Source organism: Gracilinanus agilis, chromosome 2 (genome assembly GCF_016433145.1).
Source record: "Gracilinanus agilis isolate LMUSP501 chromosome 2, AgileGrace, whole genome shotgun sequence".
In the NCBI taxonomy this organism is placed as follows: domain Eukaryota; kingdom Metazoa; phylum Chordata; class Mammalia; order Didelphimorphia; family Didelphidae; genus Gracilinanus; species Gracilinanus agilis.
In genome coordinates, this window is record NC_058131.1 from 543469508 (window position 1) to 543489893 (window position 20386).

Consider the following 20386-nt stretch of genomic DNA (forward strand, 5'->3'; position numbering starts at 1 on the left):
TAACAGGGGGAAACACACTAGAATTGTGCCACTAAGAGAAGTTAGTGATTGCTATCTGTGGAGATTTTAATGAGATCTTATAGGGAGCCAGGAAAGCCAGAAGTCAGAGCAGAAATAGTACGCTGTTCCAGGCATGGGCAATAGCCAGAAAAAAAATACCCAGAACCAAGTGATTTGGAATGTTTTATTCATGGAATAGCCAGAAGTCCAGTGTTGTTAGATCAAAGAATATATATTGGAGTAAAGTGTAAGAAGATTGAAAAAGTAGTAAGGGACTAGGTTATGAAGATCTTTGAATACCAAACAGAGCATTTTGTATTTGTTTTGGGGGGCAATAAGAAGCCATTAGAGATTGAGTAGAGAAGTAACACAATCAGACCTGGGCTTTAGGAAGATCACTTTAATGGGTGAATGGAGGTTGGATTAGAGTTGGGGGAGACTTTTGGCAGGCAGACTAATCATAAATCTATTGCAGTAATCCAGACCTCAAGTAATGAGGGCCTATAGTAGAGTTGTGGCCATGTCAGAGGAGAGAAGGATTGAGAGATGTTGCAAAAAATTAACAGGGTTTGGTAATAGCTTGGATATGGGAGTTAAGAGATGGGAGGTAAAGGATGACCCCTAGTTTGTGAGCCTGAGGGACTGGAAAGAGGATGTTGCCCTTAACAGTAATAAGGTAGAGAGGGGTGTGTGTGTGTGTGTGTGTGTGTGTGTGTGTGTGTGTGTGTGTGTGTGTGTGTGTGTGTGTGTGTGTCTGTGGAAGGTGGAGATTTAGGAGGAAAGATAATAAGTTCTGTTTTGGACATACTGAGTTTAAGACGTCTACTGGACATCCAGTTCAAGATGTCTGAAAGCCAGTTGAAGATGCAAGATGGAAAGTCAGTCAAAAGTTTGGGATAGGAATGGTAGATTTGAGAATCATCAGCATAGAGATGGCAATTAAATCCATGAGAACTAGTATATAAAGAGAAGGGATGATGGCCCAGGACAGATCCCTGAGGTTCATCTATGATTAGAGGATGTGATCTCTAGGAGGATCCAGCTAAGGAGGCAAAGATGAATTGCTCAGGGAGGAGAAGCAGGAGAATCATTGTTCTAGAAAGACTCTAGAGAGAAGAGAACATCAAGGAGAAAGTAATCAGCAGAGTCAAATAATGCAGAGAGGTCAAGGAGAATGAAGCCTGTACAAAAAGCCATGATTGGACTTGGCAACTCCGAGATGATTTTTAATTTTTAGAGAGCAGTTTTGGTGGAATGATAAGATTAGAAGTCTTATCTTTAATATCTTTGGAAAATGAGAATTTGGGATCAGCTATTTCCTGGGTTATTCATTCTTAAAAGGCCAGTTAACTTAGCTCTGTTTTATGGCAACACAACTGTCTCCAGACTTGTCTCATCTTTATGGAGGTTTGTGTTATTATCATTACAGAAGAGAATAGAGGTGAAAGAACTTGAATGAATCAGCGTGAAATTTTCAGTACAGCTGGGAAAAACCTCATTTCAGTGTTATTAAGTGAAGGATAGCACATTAGTTATTTAAGTGATGATGACTTAGGTGATGAATGTATGTGACTAAGTATGTATTATATATATGGTAATCCTAGTCTATTTCTGTTTGTCTTCAGGGGTTCTGTCTGTAATGTGTTATTAACCTCATGCCAAGATGGCATCTGCCGTCTGTGGGCAGAAACCTTATTACCAGAAGACTGTCTCCTGGGTGAACAGATATGCGAGACGAGTACTTCCACCATTGCCAGCAATCTTTCTCATTCTGGAAAACATAAAGACAGAATACAACATGCTCTCGAGGTACTGTGGTGTCAGCCTCAATACTTAACATTTGTATACTATTTAATAAGGAGATAAAGATTTGACCAGAAGCTCACAAATGAAGGTGTAAGGTATATATATAGGACCTTATATGTATAAAATTAAAGCAATTATGGATTTTAATCTTTTCATACCTCTAAGAGGACATCTACTTTTTTACATACTCTTGATTTGTTTACTAGCAACACAAGTGCTCACATTACTCTGAAATGTAGCTTATGTGGCCATATATCAGGTCATATAATTCTCAGAACTGTAGTTTTCTCATCTATAAATTGGGCGGATCTATGGAGACTTACCTCACTGATCATTGTGGGGAAAAATATAGTTATATAACACTGCTTTTGTGTCTCATGGTGTCATGGAGATGATTCTGGGTCTTGGAAGCTATACCAGTAGAGCTTAAGCCCTGAAGGGTCTTACTAAATTGGAAAAGCTTTTAACAGCCTGCCAATGATTCACCATATTTCTTTTGTTGAGAAATAGCCCATCTAAGTTTGGAGAGACCATAGCCAAGTTGGCTAGAGAGTGATAACTTTTTTGACACTACAGCTTTTTTAAAAAAAATTTAGAATATTTTCCCATGGTTTCATAATTCATGATTTTCCCCTCCCACCTTCCACCTCCCAGAGCTGACAAGCAATTCCACTGGGTTATACATGTATCATTGTTCAAAAACCTATTTCCATGTTATTGATATTTGCAATAGAGGATCTTTTGACATCAAAACCCAACTCATATCCCCATCGAACCACGTGATATGTGACATAGCTTTAATAGGCCATTTAATATAGTGATGACTGTCTTTGTTGATGGAAGAAATACTCATACCCACAAAATCACAGATCTTTGTTTTTATCACAATTTAAATTCTTTTAACTCTGCCCCCAGATTTGAATCACTAGCCATAGACTGCTTTAATGAATAAGATTTAAGTTATTTTGAAATTCAGGTCATTGTTTTAAAAATGGTATGTTTATTGTTTCAAGGAGCTTGGGAACTGATACTTTGTATTTTGATTTTTCATTTTAAAGGAGACTCATTTTATTTAAGATACTTAGTACATTTTAGATAACTGCTTTTAACATTTTCATGGTTTACTATTTTTTAAAGAATCAACTATGTTTCCTAAGTTTTTATGAAAAGTGCATGAGAACAAAGTTGCTGCCTTGGTGATTGAGAAATAAGGTTCATCTTATTTCATTATACTCTTATCCACTAGGATTGGGAAATGGACTATTGAGGCTATTCAGGTATTCTATTTTAATAGTTAACTTGTAACAATTATCAAAGAACTGGCAATTAATATAAAACATCCTACATTAAAACTTTGTTAAACATAGCTTAATCTTCCTTTGAATGATTGATAAGTTATGATAAGATAGTATAGTGTCTGTGTGCCACATCTGCAATTACTGGTTTTTAGATGTGGTGGAGTATTAAATAAGAATTATTCATATATTAACAGAATGTTAGCTGTTTTTATACTGATGATAAAAGTGAATGCAAATAGATTGGATTATCATCTAACAAGCAAATTTTAAAATTAGTTTATTTCCAATAAAAACAATGAAAGTATATTCTTAAAGTATATTGTTCTGTCTTTGTGAAATACTGACTTGTTTTACCTTATTTATAAAGGAAATATTGCTCAATTTTTAGACATTATCTTTTGTAGAGCATATATTTTAAATTTTCATTAGTCATATTTGAAAGTAGATGTGGCTAATAAGATATTCTATTACACATTTCTTAGAGCTCCTTGGCACTCCACTGGAATTATTTGGTAAGCTAATTGCTATTAAGCATCTGTAAATATTTTATACCCTCACTGAAAGTTAATTTTATCATTCATTTTAACCACCAGATAAAGTTAGCATAGAGTACTAGCTCAGAGTAAAAGAGGTGTGTGTTTGCGTGTCTGTGTGTTTATATGTTTATATATAGATATATACAGATGGCAAAATTTAGTTACTCCTCTCAGCTATAGCACTGGGAGGAGTATAATGCTTTTCATATGACTTCTGCCTCATTTTCCTTCAGGTTTAGCAAAGGGCTGCCAAAAAGAGAGACATTTGAAAATTTTGTAGAAACCTACTCACCCTTTCTTTGGTTAGCTTGCCTTCTTTTCCAGAAAATAAATATATGTGAATGTATTTACTTTGAAGTATTTTCTAGTTATACCTGTGTTTCATTGGACATTGTAAAGCAGAATTGAAGTAGGAGTCAGTTTTCACATCAGGTCAAAAAAATCTTTGCATAATTCCTAGCAGTATGTACTGATTAGATGATTAGAAATCAGTTAACAAGTATTTATTAATTGCCTACTATGTGCCAGGTACTTTATTTACTAGGCTGTATTTTTTGATGCCTGATATTTTATTGTTACTCTGTGTATTGGTCAAGAAGTTGCCAATGTGTTTTAGATATCAGATGTGTGGGAGGTAGAGGTGATGTTTTATTAGGAAAATTTAAGAGCCTGGCTTATCTTTTCATTCATATGGAAGACCAGTTCATTTCTACAGGAGGGTTGACTGTGTAAAGAGTAGGCCAGGATTCTTCTCAAAAAGAAATTTTCCATGTGATCACTTGGACAAATGTGTGTTTGAGCCACAGGAATTTTGTACATGGAATGTATACAAGACAATTTTGGCCTTAAAAAGTTTCAAAGATACAGGTGTTTAAAACAAAAGAACCTCAATTTGATCTTATTGAACATCCAATTTCAAGCAAGACTACAGTAGCCTAATTGGGCTTGCCAAGATGCACTCATCTTCAAAATGCATCCTTAGAGAAATGAATTGCACTTGTTGAATGGGCTATATAGAATTTTTTGTTAATGGGCAAAAAAAAGGTTACTAAATAGTTATTCATTCATTCATTCACTCATTCATTCATCCATTTATTTATCTATTTATTTGTTTGTTTTTTAAGAAACCTTACCTTCCGTCTTAGAATCAATACTGTGTTTTGGTTCTAAGGCAGAAGAGTGGTAAGGCCTAGGCAATGCGAGTTAAGTGACTTGCCCAGGGTCACACAGCTAGGATGTGTCTGAGGGCAGATTTGAACCTAGGACCTCCCAGATCTAGGCCTGACTCTCAAATCCGCTCAGCCTCAGCCACCTAGCTGCCTCCTTAGTAAATAGTTTTAAAGGTTTTAATGTAGTCTATAAAACTGCCAAAAGTTGAATTGTTTCTTGTTAGCTCCTAGTTTTTTCAAATTTTCTTTTTTTGTGTGCTCTTTTGTATTTCATTTAATTAGTTTAATTAATTAATTTTTTTAAACCTTTACCTTCTGCCTTAGAACCAATACTAAGGCAGAAGAGTAGTAAGGGCTAGGCAATGGGGGTTAAGTGACTTGTCCAGGGACACACAGGTAGGAAGTGTCAGAGGTCAGATTTGGACCTAGGACCTCCTGTCTCTAGGCATGACTGCCTATTCACTGAGCTACCTAGCTGCCCCCACCCTTGTGTATTTTAAAAAATCATTTTATTGATGTTTCTTTTTGCCTTTTATTGCATCTCTGTCTTTATTCATTAGTACTCCGTCTCCCATAGAAATCTTCCCCTTTAACAAATAACTGTAAGTCATGAAAAACAAATTCACCAATGTCCATTTTGAAAATGTATGCTTCATTTTGCAATTGTGGTCCATAGCTGCTTAGCCAAGGGGTAGTAGGCTTGCTTCATGATGAGGCTTCATATGTCATGATTGGTCATTGACTTTTTTTGAAATGTTTAAAGTTGTTTACTTTTACATTTTGTGATCATTATATAAATTGTGCCTCTACTTTGGCTCACTTTATATTATGCCATTTTAGTCTGCCCAGGTTTCTGTGAATCTTTTCATAGTTGTCATTCATTATATTCCTTTACTCCACAATTTGGCTAGTCTTTCCTCAACTTATGGGCATCTATTTTGTTTCCTGTTTTCTTTGATATCATAAAATCATATGCTACCATAAAAAGTGCCAATTAAAATTTTATTGTACATTTGGGGTCCTTTCCTTTAACCTCCTTGGAGTATATGCCTAGTAATTTATATTAGTGGGCCAAATGGTGTGCACATTTCAGTGACTTTTTGTGTTACAATAGCTTGCATTTAGTTAACTCTTTAAGCTATTTAACTAAACTTTACAAAATGTTGCTTCATTTCATTCTCACAACAACCTAGGATGTTAGGAACTATTGTTTTCCCCATTTACAGATGAGTGAACTGTGGCAGATAAATGACTTGCCTAGTGAGTCAATTGCTAGAGGAACTTTAAAAGGACAGTAATAAACTCCCAGGGGAGCAGTGAATTGACCAGATCATTTTAGAAAGAGGTCTGTAACTACTTTCTAAGTAGGTGGTAGAGTGAAGAAAGCACTGGGCCTAGAGTCAGGAAGAACCCAGTTCAAACCTAACCCTCAGGCTCTAGCTGTTTGACTCACTAGGTGAGAGAAATGGGAAGATTTATGATCCTGGTCATCTTCCTCAGATCAGAACTATATTTTAACAGTGTAACTGCCTATTGGCTATATATATATATATATATTTTTTATTTTAAACCCTTAACTTCTGTGTATTGTCTCATAGGTGGAAGATTGGTAAGGGTGGGCAGTGGGGGTCAAGTGACTTGCCCAGGGTCACACAGCTGGGAAGTGGCTGAGGCTGGGTTTGAACCTAGGACCTCCTGTCTCTAGGCCTGACTCTCACTCCACTGAGCTATCCAGCTGCCCCACATTTATTTACTTTTAATTAAGATATAATAAAAGCCACATTATCCAGCTATTACTTTACCAAATGGTTTAATTATATGTGGAAAGAGAGACTCTGACACATTCCCATTTGATACTGTTTAGTATGAATAGCTCAAGTGCCACCTTCTACATGAAATCTTTCCTAATGGCTTCTCCTCTCATATTACCTTGTATCTATTTTGTATATGTTCTTTTTATTTTGCATGTCTCTCTTCATCCACCCCGTAAGACAAAAGAAACTTTTGTATTGGTCTTGGTACCTTCCAGGCTAAAGAGAAAATACTATCTGCAACAAGAAGAAAACAATTTAAATACTGTGGAGCTACTGTCAGAACAACACAAAACTTAATAAGTTTCAACATTGAAAGAACTTAGGGCATGGAACACAATATTTCTAAGATTAAAGGAACTGGGTTTATACCCAAGACTAAAATACCCAGAAAGCTGAGCATAATTACACAAAGAAGAAAATGGATATTTAATGAAGTAAAGGAGTTTAAACTATTCTTGGGGAAAATCCTAGAATTCAGTAGAAAATTTGATTCCTAAGAATTATAAGAAGGTAAACAAGAAAGACCTTTTATAAGATACCCAAAAGGTCAAGTTGTTTACTTCATACTATAATCCGTAAGTGACATCATTACCTGAGTAGTTTGAATGAAAAAAAAATATATACATATATATATGTATATATATATATATGACTTGAGGTTGAGTTGAATAAAATGAAATGAACTAAAAATAATAAAATAAAGCAGAAAGAAGTAAAATGGAATAGTTATCTCATATAAAAGAGGCATGAGTGGAAGAAATATCACAGAGAAGGAGAGGAGAAAGTGGAGGACTGATAGTACTATAATCCTATTCTCCTCACATCTGGGTTAGAGAGTTCAACACATACAACTTGAAGGGTAAAAGTCATCTTAATGTACTAAGAAGAAACAGGAGGAAAAGGGGAGAGGATAATGGAAGGACTTAGTCTCCTTAAGGAACTAAGAGAAGGTGGAATAGGTTAAGAGAAAAGAGGGCAAGATAAGAAAAGGAAGTGATACATAGAAGAGAGTACATATCAAGAAATAGGGATGGGAGTGGAGGTGGGGAGAGACAGCTCAGGGGATTGAAAGCCAGGCCCAGAGATGGTAGATCCTAGGTTCAGATCTGGCCCCAGAGACAGGGCAAGTCACTTAAGCCCCTTTGCTGAACCCGTACCACTCTTCTGCGTTGGAATGAATACATAGTATTGATTCTAAGACAGAAGGTAAGATTTTAAAAGGATTTTTAAAAAAAGAAAAATAAATAGAGGGATAAGGTGAGAAGATAATGAAGAAACTCTTAGGACAAGATAAGAGAAGGGTTTTTAGAATTGAGTTCATATCAAGAAACAGAAGGGGAGGCTTTGGGGAGGTTAAGGAACAAACTTGGAAGGATGGATAGCAAAAGAACTAGAAGGTAAGGGGAAAGAGATTAGGGAGGGACCTTTGGAAGGGTGAGATAATTTAGAACTAGTAGGGAAAAGGAAGAATTCTAAGAAGGGGTGTGAATTGGAGAGGTAATGGACAGAAGAAATTGGATGTCTGAGGAGGGATAGGGCAAAAAAGAAAGAAGTATTAACAGTCAGGAAAAAAATACAGCTAGCACTTATGACTTAAATGTGAAGGGGATGAATTCACCCATAAAATGAAACTGGATAGCAGAATGGATCAAAAAATAAAACCTGAAAATATGTTGTTTTCAAAAAATAAACTTAAAATTAAAAATAAAGAGATAGAGCAGAATATATTATGCCTTAACTAATAAAAAAGAAAGCAAGGAGAGCAATCATCTTCTCTGACAAAGTTAAAGATCCATGCCACGAGGGGGTGGTGGCTCCCACTTTGGGAATCACCGATTTAAAGGAAAAGCTAAATGAGTTACAGATAGAAATAGCAAAATAATGATAGTAGGGGTCTTCAATTTTCTCTCAGAAATAGATAAATCTAATAAAATAAAAAAGAAAGAAGTCAAGGAGGTGAGCAGAATCTGAGAGAAGTTAAATATGATGGATATTTGGAGAGAATTAAATGGCAGCAGTAAGGATTATACCTTCCTTTCCAGTGATACATGACACCTTTACAAAAATTGACCATTTTTAGGGCACAAAAAAAAGTTAAATGTAGGAAATTAGAAATAGTAAATCATTTTTTTATACCATAATGTAATAAGAATTGTATATAATAAAAGACTATGGAACAAAGTAAAATAAAAACTAATTGGAGACTAAATAACAATCTTAAAATTTATTTTATTTTATTAAATAATTTTAATAACAAATTTCTACATGTTTTCCAAAGTTATATGATCCAAATTGTCTCCTTCTTTTTTCCCTCTCCCCTCCCAGAGCTACATCCAGTTCAATCTTGGTTATACATACATGTTTTATCACACAAAACGTTCTTTCATATTATCCATTTTTGTAAGTAATCAATTGTATAAAACTGGAACCTTAAAACATATACCCAAAATAAATAAGTGATAAATCATATGCTTCTCTCAGCATTCCTACTCAAACATTTCTTTCTCTGGAGATGGATAGCATTTTTTCCATAAGTTCCCTCAGAATTGTTCTGGATCATTATATTGCTTTTTGTAGCAAAACTATCTTAGTTGATAGTTCCACAATATTGCTGTTACTGTATACAATGTTTTTTCCTGGTTCTGTTTATTTCATTCTCCATCAGTTCATATAGGTCTTTCCAGCAGTTTCTCAAATTATCCTGTTCATCATTCCTTATAGTGTAATAGTATTCCATCACCTTCATATACCACAAACCCATTCCCCAACTGAGGACTTCCCTCTGGGTTCCAGGTCTTTACCACTATAACGCAGCTATAAATGTTTTTGTACAAATAGGTCCTTTCCCATATTTTTTTATTTCTTTGGGATACTGACCTAGTAATGACATTACTGGATCAAAGAGTATGCAATCTTTTATAGCCCTTTGGGCATAATTCCAAATTGCTTTCCAGAATGCTTAAATAACTTAATTTTAAAGAATGAGTGGGTTAAAAAACAAATCATCGAAACAATAAATTCTATTAAAGAGAATGATAAGTAATGAGACAATGTAACCAAAACTTATAGGGTCCAGCAAAAGCAATAATTAGAGGGAAATTTGTATCTAGGAATACTTCTATTAATAGGATAGAGAACAAAAAGATCAAGGAATTAGGAATAAAAATGAGAAAAAGAAGAATTTAAAAATCCCCAACTAAACACCAAATTAGAAATCCTAAAAATTAAGGGTTAGAGCAATAAAATTGAATGTAAGAGAACCTTTGAATTAATAAAAAAAAATTTAGGAGTTTATTTTATGAAAAAACTCAACAAACTAGATTAAAACTATTGGTTAATATGATTTTTTAAAAAAGAAGAAAACCAAATCACTCATGTTAAAGATGAAAAGGTAGAATATACCACCCAAAGAAGAGGAAATTAAAGCAATTATTAGGAGTTATTTTGCTCAATTATCTGCAAACAATTTTAACAGTGTAAGTGAAATGGAAGACTACATAGAAAAAAATAAATTGCCTATACTATCATAGGAGAAAATAGAATATCTAAATAAACTTATTTTTAAAAAAAAGAAATTGAACAGCCCATAAATTAACTTTCAAAGAAAAAAGCATCAGGACCAGATGAATTTACTAGTGAATTCTACCAAACATTCAAAAATTAATTCTAATATTAAATAAATTATTTGCAATAATAGGTAATAATAGGTAAAGAAGTTTTATTAAAGTTCTTTTATGAAACAAATATGATACTGATGCCCAAACTGGTAAGAGCCAAAACAGAGAAGAAAATTATAGACCAATTTTATTAATAAATATGGATGCAAAAATCCTAAGTAAAATACTACCTTGGAGACTACAACAATATATCACAAAGATTATACATTGTGGCCAAACAGAATTTATACCAGGAATGCAGAGATAGTTTAAGGAAAACTGTCAACATAATTGATTATGTTAATAAAAAAAGTAATCCACCTGATTATATCAACTGATTCAGAAAAAAAAACAAACCTTCGACAAAATACAACACATTCTTCTTAAAAACTGTGGAAAGTAGAGGTAATAGATTTTTTCTTAAAACGATACAAAGCATTCCTAATATCAGCAAGAATCATTTGTAATATAAGGAAGCCTTCCCAATAAGAACAGGAGTGAAACGAGAATACCCATTATCACCAATCTTAACATAGTATTAGAAATGCTAGCACAAACAATAAGAAAAGAAAATGAAATTGGAGGAATCAGAATGAGCAAAGAAGTACTAAATGATCTTTGTTTGCTCCCGATATGATGGTACAATGTGGAAAATCCTAGAGATTCAGCTTAACAGCTGAAATGCAATAATTTTAGTAAAGTAGCAGGATATAAAATAAATCCACATAAATCATCAGCATTTTTATGTGTTACTAACAAAGTTCTGTAAGAAAAGATAGAAGAGATACTCCATTTAAAATAACCACAGATAGAATCAAATGCCTTGGTAAAATACCTTACCAAAACAAATCCAGAAACTACATAAACATTATTATAAAACACTTTTCAGACAAAATCACATCTAAATAATTGGAGAAATATTAATTATTCATGGGTGGGTAGAGATAATGTAATTAAAATGACAATCCTACCTAAACTATTCAATTTATTCAATGCCATCCTATTGAAATGACCAAAATAATACTTTATTGGGCTCAAAAAAATAATAAAATTAATTTGGAAGAACAAAAGATCAAGAATGTAAAAAATAAAAAATGTAAAGGAATGAAATCTAGCAGTACCAGATTTAAAATTGATTATAAAGCAGTAATTATTAAAAGTATCCAGTACTGGCTAAGAAATAGAAAAGAAATCAGTGGACCAGAATAGACATATAACAAAAAATAAAAGATTATAGTAACTTCGTATTTGAGAAAAGCATACATCCAGGGTTTTGGAATAAGAAATCATTGGTAAAGAATGTTGGGGCAACTGGAAAATCCTGAGATAAGATCAAAATGGACACCTGATCTAGACATAAAAGGAGATATTGTAAGTAAATTAGAAGTGCAGGGAACATATTACCTATCAGATTTATGGATAAGAGTGGAATTTTTGAGGAAAAAGTTGGAGAGCATTTTGGGATGTAAAATGGATAATTTTGAGTACATTGAATTGAAAGGTTTTTGTACAAATAAATATTGTCAGGATTAGAAGGAAAGTAGAAAATGAGGTGGGGGAGGTTGTAGACAGCCTCTCAGAGGTTTTATATCTAATACATATAGAGAATTTTATCAAATTTATAAGAATAAGAGCTATTCCCCAGTTGATAAATGGGCCCAAGATATGAACAGATAATTTTCAGATGAAGAAATTAAATTAAAGCCATATATATGCATGTGAAAATATGCGTGAACCCACTATTGATAAGAGAAATGCAAACCGGGACAATTCCAAGATGTCAACTTATACCTATCAGTTTGGCTAAAGTGACGAAAGGGCAAAATGACAAATAGTTGAGGGAATAAACTGTTCCAACCATTTTGGAGACCAATTTGGAATTAGACTCAGAGAATTATAAAACTCTATACTCTTAGACCCAGCAATGATATTGCTGTATCTGTTTCCCAAGGGAGATCAGGGGAAAAAGAAAAGAACGCATATATTTCAAAATATTTATAGCAGCTCTCTTTGTGGTGGCAGAAATTGGAAATTGAGGGGATTCCTTTCAGTTGATGAATGGCTAAATAAATTGTGGCATATGTTTGTGATGGATTACTGCTGTGACATAAGGAGTCAGATACAGTTTCAGACACATACTCTGTGACCCTGGGCAAGTCACTTAAATCTGCTTCGGTTTCTTCATCTGTAAAATTTGCAGGAGAAGGAAATAGCAAAACACTCAGTTTCTACTTAGAAAAACCCAAGTAGTGTCATAGAGAGTTAGACAAAACTAATCAACAAAACAGCCACAACATTGGTTTCAACAATATTGCTTTCTAATTTTATTAAGGCTGGCATGGGAACATGTGGTACTTTAGGAAATGATTCTACATTCTAGCATATGAGCCTTTTCCTCTTGTGGCATATGAAGAAGATAGAACATATTCTGTTTGAGCAGTTATTAAAAATTCTCTTGGTTGGGGATCTGACTCCTAGATGCTGTGATCTAAAGATCAGTTATCTTATGGATTATATCCTCAAAAACTGTCTTATTTGTTACATTCTTTATTATCTGTTGTCCCTATTCTCAAGCATGTATTGATGTAGTTAGATATTTTTTTTATTTCTACTATTTTCTTTCCTACAGAGAATTACTTTTGTTTTTTTTCTATTGGCTACTTCATTTTTATGAAGGTTTTTTAAATTATAACCTACTTTATGAATGTCAGGGATAAAGCTATTTCTTTAGACTCAGGCAAAATTCATTATGAAAGTCACCTCCTCTATGCCATATAAATAAAAATATTTTTTTCATTATTTGTTTCATTTTGCAAACCCATTAACTTATTTAAATTTCTGATACTGAAAATAATGAGTAATCTTGCCTTTGAAGGCTTAGAACATAATATCAGAAGATTGAATCATTTGAACACACATATTTCTACTATACTACTGAAATGGAAGCCATTGGCCTCTCACATAGTACTCAAAGTGGGTTCTTTCTGGTTTAAGTTCATAGTCCCTTGGATAATATTCAGTTGGGATTTTGAGATAGCTTCCAGAGACTCCTTATCCCTGGAGGTACAGTAGTCATTTTTGGTTTGGTTGTTTTGTGGCACAGTATATCACAGAGTAGTTATTTGGCTTTGCTCTGCTGTTATGGAGCTGAATTTTAAAACCTTTATAAGGAATTAAATTAAGGATTGGACTAAATATATGAAAATTCTAAATTGATATTGTGGTTGCAGATTTTAAAATTAATACAGCCCAGGGGGCAGCTGGGTAGCTCAGTGGATTGAGAGCCAGGCCTAGAGACAGGAGATCCTAGGTTCAAATCCGGCCTCAGCCACTTCCCAGCTGTGTGACCCTGGGCAAGTCACTTGACCCCCATTGCCTACCCTTACCACTCTTCCACCTATAAGTCAATACACAGAAGTTAAGGGTTTAAAATTTAAAAAAAAATTAATACAGCCCAGATAAAAAATGACTTTTATTTACAAAAAGGGTGGAGAGAGTGAAAGTAGAGAAATGAAAAAGAGGATAGAGGTGTCTGTCCTACCACCCTAATTATTTCTCTGGTGCTCTACTCAACCTACACTCATTAAGTGTAGAAGTGAGGGCTCATTAAGCCCTCAGCCAGAGGACTCAAGTGGTGATTAAGCAAGTGTTCAACCCACATGGCCTCCTCCTGGAAGGGGAGGCCTCTCCGGAACTAATCTCTCCAGAAGTCAGGAAAAGAGGGTCAGCTTCTAATTCTCCCTGGTTGAAGCTCCAAGGGAGAAGGTCCAGAAGCAGTCTTACTAGAAGCAGTCCAAGATCCAGAGTCCCAGGTCCAAGTGAAGCCAAAGATTGGAGTCCCAAGGTGAAGTTCTGAAAGAGAAGATCCTCCAACCAAAAAATTCAGGATAAAGGCCTTTCGCACAGGAAGTTCATCATCTTTTATAGTACTTTTTAAAATGTCACTTCCTGTCCCTTCTTCCACTTTACAAGGACCAATTGCAGTTGTGATATTTTCTTAGCACCGCCCAGGGGGGGAAGTATTTGTAGGTTCCACCTCTTGTCCTATGAGAGTGTAAACTCTTATCAAAGAATTCACAAATTTCTGACTGATTGAGTTGAAAGGGTGGAGCTCTCTAAGTGGCTTGTGAACTCCCCCACCTAGTGCCAAGTAGGGGTGTTCAAGCTTTGGTTGGTTAATTCAAAAATAGGCAAGGGGAGAGTCAATCCCATCTTCACATTTTCCTGGAGCCTGTGATAACACACTATTGAGCCTTCCATATGTATTTTATCCATTTATTGTCATCATTCATTCTATCCCTGTGGAATATACTTGTTGGAACCATACAGTACAGTGGGTAGGCCTGGAGTCACTTAACTTTTGTGTGCCTCAGTTTCCTCATTTGTAAAATGGGGATAATAATAGCACCTACCTCCCAGGGTTGTTGTGAGAATTAAGTAAGATGATAATTGTAAAGCGCTTAGCCTCACAGATAGCAAGTGCTATGGAAATATAAATATGATGATAATCATGATTTTTGTTATTATTGTTGTTAGTATTTTTAAAATCCTGGTGATGGGCTTTGTTTGGCTTGTGTAGTAGAAGAGGCATTGGTGAGATTTCCCTTTTGGTCAGATTGATGTAACAAAAGCAAAATATGTATGATAAGTATTGATTATCCCAAATATTTTGGTTTATCCACCTACCTTAATGTTCTTTGTAGTGTTTTACTGAAATCTGGGAATTGCTACTTTATATACTCTACAATGAAAAAGTATTCAGATGATGTAGAATTAAAAAATAGGAAGGAACATGTTGAGTACAGTCTGAGGAGCTGTAAACCAAGTTTAAACTACTGGGATGTGGTTTTGATCCTTTTTAGGTCTGGTCTGGGCTTGACTCAGGACAGTTTCCTGATAATTCAGCTTAAGTATTGCAACAAAATAAGATATTCTTGAATCATGGAACAATTAACAAAGAGACTTGTTTAGCCATAGCAAGAGAAAGATATTCAATGAGTATAGGCATTTAGGACATCTAGAGTTGATTCATTTTAGACTGACTCCTTTGCCTGAGCTATCCATTGTGATTTGCCTTCCAACCCTTTGAGACCCTTGGAGCTCCTTATGACTGCTTTGTTAACTTAGGAAATGGCAAAGTTTAATCAGGAGTCGATAGTTATTAGTTTAATCACAGTATAAGGCTTGTTGCCCTGTGAGCCAACCAACTCTTGAGAAATGTCTCAATACCTTTATTTATTTATTTATTAAACCCTTACCTTTCATCTTAGAATCTATACTGTGTATTGGCTCCAAGGTAGAATAATGGTAAGGGCTAGGTAATGGGGGTCAAGTGACTTGCCCAGGGTCAAATAGCAAGGAAGTATCTGAGGTCAGATTTGAACTTAGGACCTCCCGTCTCTGGGCCTGGCTCTTAATCCACTGAGTCACCTAGTTGCCCCCTATATTTAAAATTTTTTTCTTTTCTTTTTCTTTTTTCTTAATATTTAAAAATTTTAAAGAAGCTTGTTGTTAAAATTACTATAATGGAAAATTCCATTCTATTATAAAGTTGCCAGTAGTTGGTGAACTTGAACTCTGTTGGAGAGACTTAGTCAAAGCAGGAGTTCTATCCTGATTGGGAAAAACATCTTAAAAGGATCTCATGGAAGGCCAGAGACTCAAGCCTCTTAACTTCATTTAAGCATAGGTTGAATGTTAAAAGGAGAAGAGAAGCTTTATTCATTTGACTAGAATGCTGTATACAGTTGAAGGATGAGGTATAAAAAAATAAAGAAAATGATCAAGTTGATGAAAAAAAATTTATTTTCCTCACAAAGGGGCAGAAATCAATTTGAGAAAAGAGTCTAGCTGTAATTAAGTTTATTAATCTTAGAAATAGTGGCTATGTAAATAGTTAAGGACTTTTGATATACTTCTCAAACTTCAAGTGCCTGAGAACATCATATATATACAAGATGTTTCAAAATAAGTGCAAATAAACTAAAAGATTGCTTCTGAAACTAGAAGAAGGAACATTCAAGCTGGGTATTAGAAATTTTCAAGCAGAGGCTAGATGAGCTCCACTCAGAGATGTTGTAGAGGATATTTTTACTTAGGGTAGGATCAAGATAACCTCTAAATTCCTTTTTAACTTTTTAAGAATATATATGATTCTAGGTTTTACAATTATAAAGAACTGTTGAAGTTTAGTAGGGGAAATTATTTAATTTGATTGTAAGTATATATGTTCCTTTAACTTTTTTATATGAAGTTTTTTTAAATTTAAAAGTTCCCTTTAAAATAGCAAAAAAAAAAAAAAAAGAAATTGATTGGCTTATGTGCTAATTTACTACTTCCTCCGTTAACTCTGAGACATATCAAAGGAGAGGGAAGAAAAAGATCTAGGAGCACATCTTGAAATTGAAAATTAGTTTGTGGATAGAAATAAACTTTATTCGGGGTTATCCTTGTTAATATAATCCTACAGAGGGATGCAAATATCACAGACAAATTTTATGGAGTGATTATTAGAAAGTTATCATTTGGTTGATGGTAACCTGTGAATCAAATACTATTGTTCCCATTTTACAGATGAGGAAATTGATTTTAAATGATTTGCATAGGTATCTTAATGTAGACTTAGGAAGGTTCAGGATACGAATGTCCACTATAAGGAAACATGGCTGCCTTGGTATGCCTCCAGAAGATACTTCATCTCCTTCCTTTGGGCATTTTCTATGGCAGTTCCTAATCCCTAGAATTTTCTCTCTTCTCCTCTCTGCTTCCTAGCTTCTTTCAAGTCCCAGCTAAAATCCTGTCTTTTCTGAGAAGTTTTTCTGCTTTCGCTTAATGCAAATCCCTTTTCTCTGTTCATCATTGCCTTTGAATCCCAGAGTTATGTAGTTGTTTTCATGTCAATCTCCTTCATTTGGCTGTGAACATCTCGAAAGCGGGGATTATCCCTCACCTTTCTTTGTGTCCCTAGAGATAAGCACAATGTCTGGAAAATAGAACGAACTTACTAAGTATTTCTTGACTGACTTTCGGTCTAAAACAGGCCTCCCTGATCACCACTCCCCTCTGTGTTATCTTTCCTTATTAAAATGTGAACTCCTTGAGAGCAGAGACTTCCTTTTTTTGTCTTGAATCCTCAGTATTTGGCACAGTAGTATGTGCTTAATAAATTACTTTATATTTATACATAAAAATATCTATTTTGATAGTTGACTGATTTTCCCCTAACCCCCTTATATACAGTAGGTACATATTTCATGTTATTTTCATGTTTGGTTAAATTCAGCAAACATTTACTGATTATTTGCTTGCCAAATGCAGGACACTGTGTTTATTAATAAGTTTTACTCCAGAATGTTATTTAGAATTGTTAATTTTTCATATTGTCACTAATGTTCAAGTGGAAGTGAAGTGAGTCCTTGTCAGGGATATTGTAGAGGGGATTCTTGTATGATTGAACTTAATGGCCTCTGCAAGCTCTCACCCAAGTCATAAATTTTCTAACTTTGTTGACCAGTAAAGCTGAGTATCCATTCAGTTGTCCACATTGCAGATGCTCTTTCCCTAGGTAGATGAAGGCTAAGAGCCATCTGAGATCGCTGGCAAGAGGAAAGCCTCTTTTCGTTGTATTGAGATTCAGGAGACACTTCCTTCTCTCCTTAATGACCCAAGGAACCTACACACTACAGCTTATGATGCTCTTATCCTTTATCCAGAAGAGATTTATGAAGAATTTCAGTATTTTTTAAATTAAAAAAAGAAAGCAATAAAAAGCATGTTTTGTGCCTTCATTGTGAAGACTTTGTTTGAAGTCTGAAAACAAAGCCTTTGTTGTTCTGAACCTATTGAGAATCTTATCTGTGAAAGCCAAGATGGTGGTGGTCCCAAGTTTTGCTGAGAAAAACAAAGAACTATAGAAATCAGTGGTAAATTATAGGGAAAGCTAACAAATTTTTCAGGATTACTTAACAGTTTTTCTTTTAACTATTTCAGACTATTCATCATTTGAAAAATTTAAGGAAAGGTCAGAGGAGATCTTCTGTTCTTGTAACTCACACTGAATTGATGCCTGACCAGATGGGAACCCATGAAGTTCAAAGACATATTTCCCATCATGCTAATGCACTGTGTCACTTTCATATTGCAGCAAGTATCAACCCTGTCACAGGTAAATGTGATATTACATCTTTTATATATGTGTTGATATACACATTTCATATTTCTACTTATGTTTTTGTATTGCCTCTTCAAATACATTTTAATTAAGACTGATACATATTAAGATTTTATCTCAAGTTAGGATGGTCTAGTTTCTTGGCAAACTCAGGTAAATCCTCAGAATGTTGTAGCTTTTGGATCTTCAGGTTTTCCCTTACTATTTTGGTTGACTAATATAACTTTCTCCTTTATTTTCACTACTTTTCATTTTTCTTGCTTTCTTTTCAGTATTATTACTATTTCTAATTGAGTACTGTAGTGGGAAAGGTGGTAGTGTTTCCAGTGATAGTATCTTTTTTAAAAAATTAAAACCCTTACCTTCTATCTTAGAATCAATCCTGAATATTGTAAGAATTTAAATTTAGTTTTTATGCTAAATATGAGAATTCTAAAGTAATATTGTGGTCGCCAAATTAAAAACATTAGAGCTTAAGTCAAAATGACTTTTAGTAGCTTTATTTACAAAGAGATGGAAAGAGTGAAAGTATAAAAATATAGATAAAGAGACAGAAAGAACTACCTAGCTACAAATACCCTAAGCTTAATCCTAATGTCTCTAGGCTGCAAATGTGAGTCCAAAAGTGAATCTCACCAGAATCCAAAGTTCTAATTAGGATGCTGAAATCTGAAGAGCCAGGAAATACTAAAGAATCCACTGAGAACCTTCAGTGCACACGAGGCTAAGACCATCAAGAATCTCACCAGAATTCACACTGAAGGGAGTGTCCCACTGAAGCTCCATTAAGCAGAAAGGGCCTCTTCACTGAATAACCAAGGAACGAATCACTCCACTCACTACTGTGAGCCAACAAAGAGTCCAGGGAAAAGGTCTCCTCCAAGCCAGGAAAGGAATCTCCAGAACCAGTTTCTCCAAATGCCAGGAAGGGAATCAATCTGTGGAACCAATCTCTCCAGGATCCAGGAAAGGAATGAAACTAGACTATGCTGGTCTCGTCCTTTTATGCTCCTATTTTCCACATCACTTCCTGTCACCTCCTGTCACTTCCTGTCATTCTCTCTTCTTCAGAGAAACCAATGGCAGTCTTTCAATTTGCATAGCACTGTCCAAAGGGGAGGCGCAGTAGCCTTTGGTGGTGTGAGCTTACTCTAGTAAGTGACTGGTGAATTCTCTTACTTAGTGTATAGTGGGGGTACTTTGAATTCTTGATTTGTTTAGCTAAAAATGGAAAAGGGGAAAGTTAATCCTAGCTTCACAATACCCCATGTTATTCTTTAGGAGACTAGTTTCCCCAATGAATCACTTATTATAACTAGCTCATACCTCTAAAGATCTAGCTAAAGGTTCATACAATATTACACTTTCTAAGAGGAAACTACAGTAGTTGGAGATGATAGGGAAATAGAAGAGAGAGAGCAAAACCAGTGTTTGCCAGGCACATTGACAAAAAAGCCATTTAGGGGGCAGTCCTCTTTGGCCTAAGAGTTTACATTCAGAAAAATTGATATGTTCAACCCCCTTCAATTCAATCAATATAATCCCAAAGTTCATTCTGGATCTTTTGATGCAGTGTAGGTTTCTTTATGGCACTTTTCCCAAACATTTCACTTTCTTGATTCAAGGAGTTAGCAAGCTTCTTTAAAATTTTAAATCTTGAATTTCATGAAAATTATACAATCCCCCCTGAGGAAGGTGTTGACCAACACTCAGATCAACTCAGGATACATTGTTGAGTTATAGGGTATACGAGTCAAGTGTCAAAAGAAAATAAAAAACAAAAAAACCCCAAAAAACATAGTAAAAGAAAAAATTACATTTTGGGAGAGGAAAAGAAATCAAAATCAAATTATATGTAAAATTCTGAGTAAGCAAGAATTAAGTCCATAACAGGTTCTTAAATCAGGATCTAATTAAAGCATTTTCTGTCCCACAAG

The 20386-nt window shown here is 34.7% G+C and overlaps 1 protein-coding gene across 1 annotated transcript in view; it reads left to right on the top strand.

Moving 5' to 3' along the window:
- Window positions 1-20386, top strand: part of DMXL2 (Dmx like 2) — a 161802-nt gene that overhangs the window by 57364 nt on the left and 84052 nt on the right. Inside the window, exons 8-9 of the mRNA XM_044665166.1 lie at window positions 1626-1809; window positions 18269-18443. Of these exons, the coding sequence (XP_044521101.1) occupies window positions 1626-1809; window positions 18269-18443 (359 nt within the window). The remainder of the gene's footprint in view (window positions 1-1625; window positions 1810-18268; window positions 18444-20386) is intronic.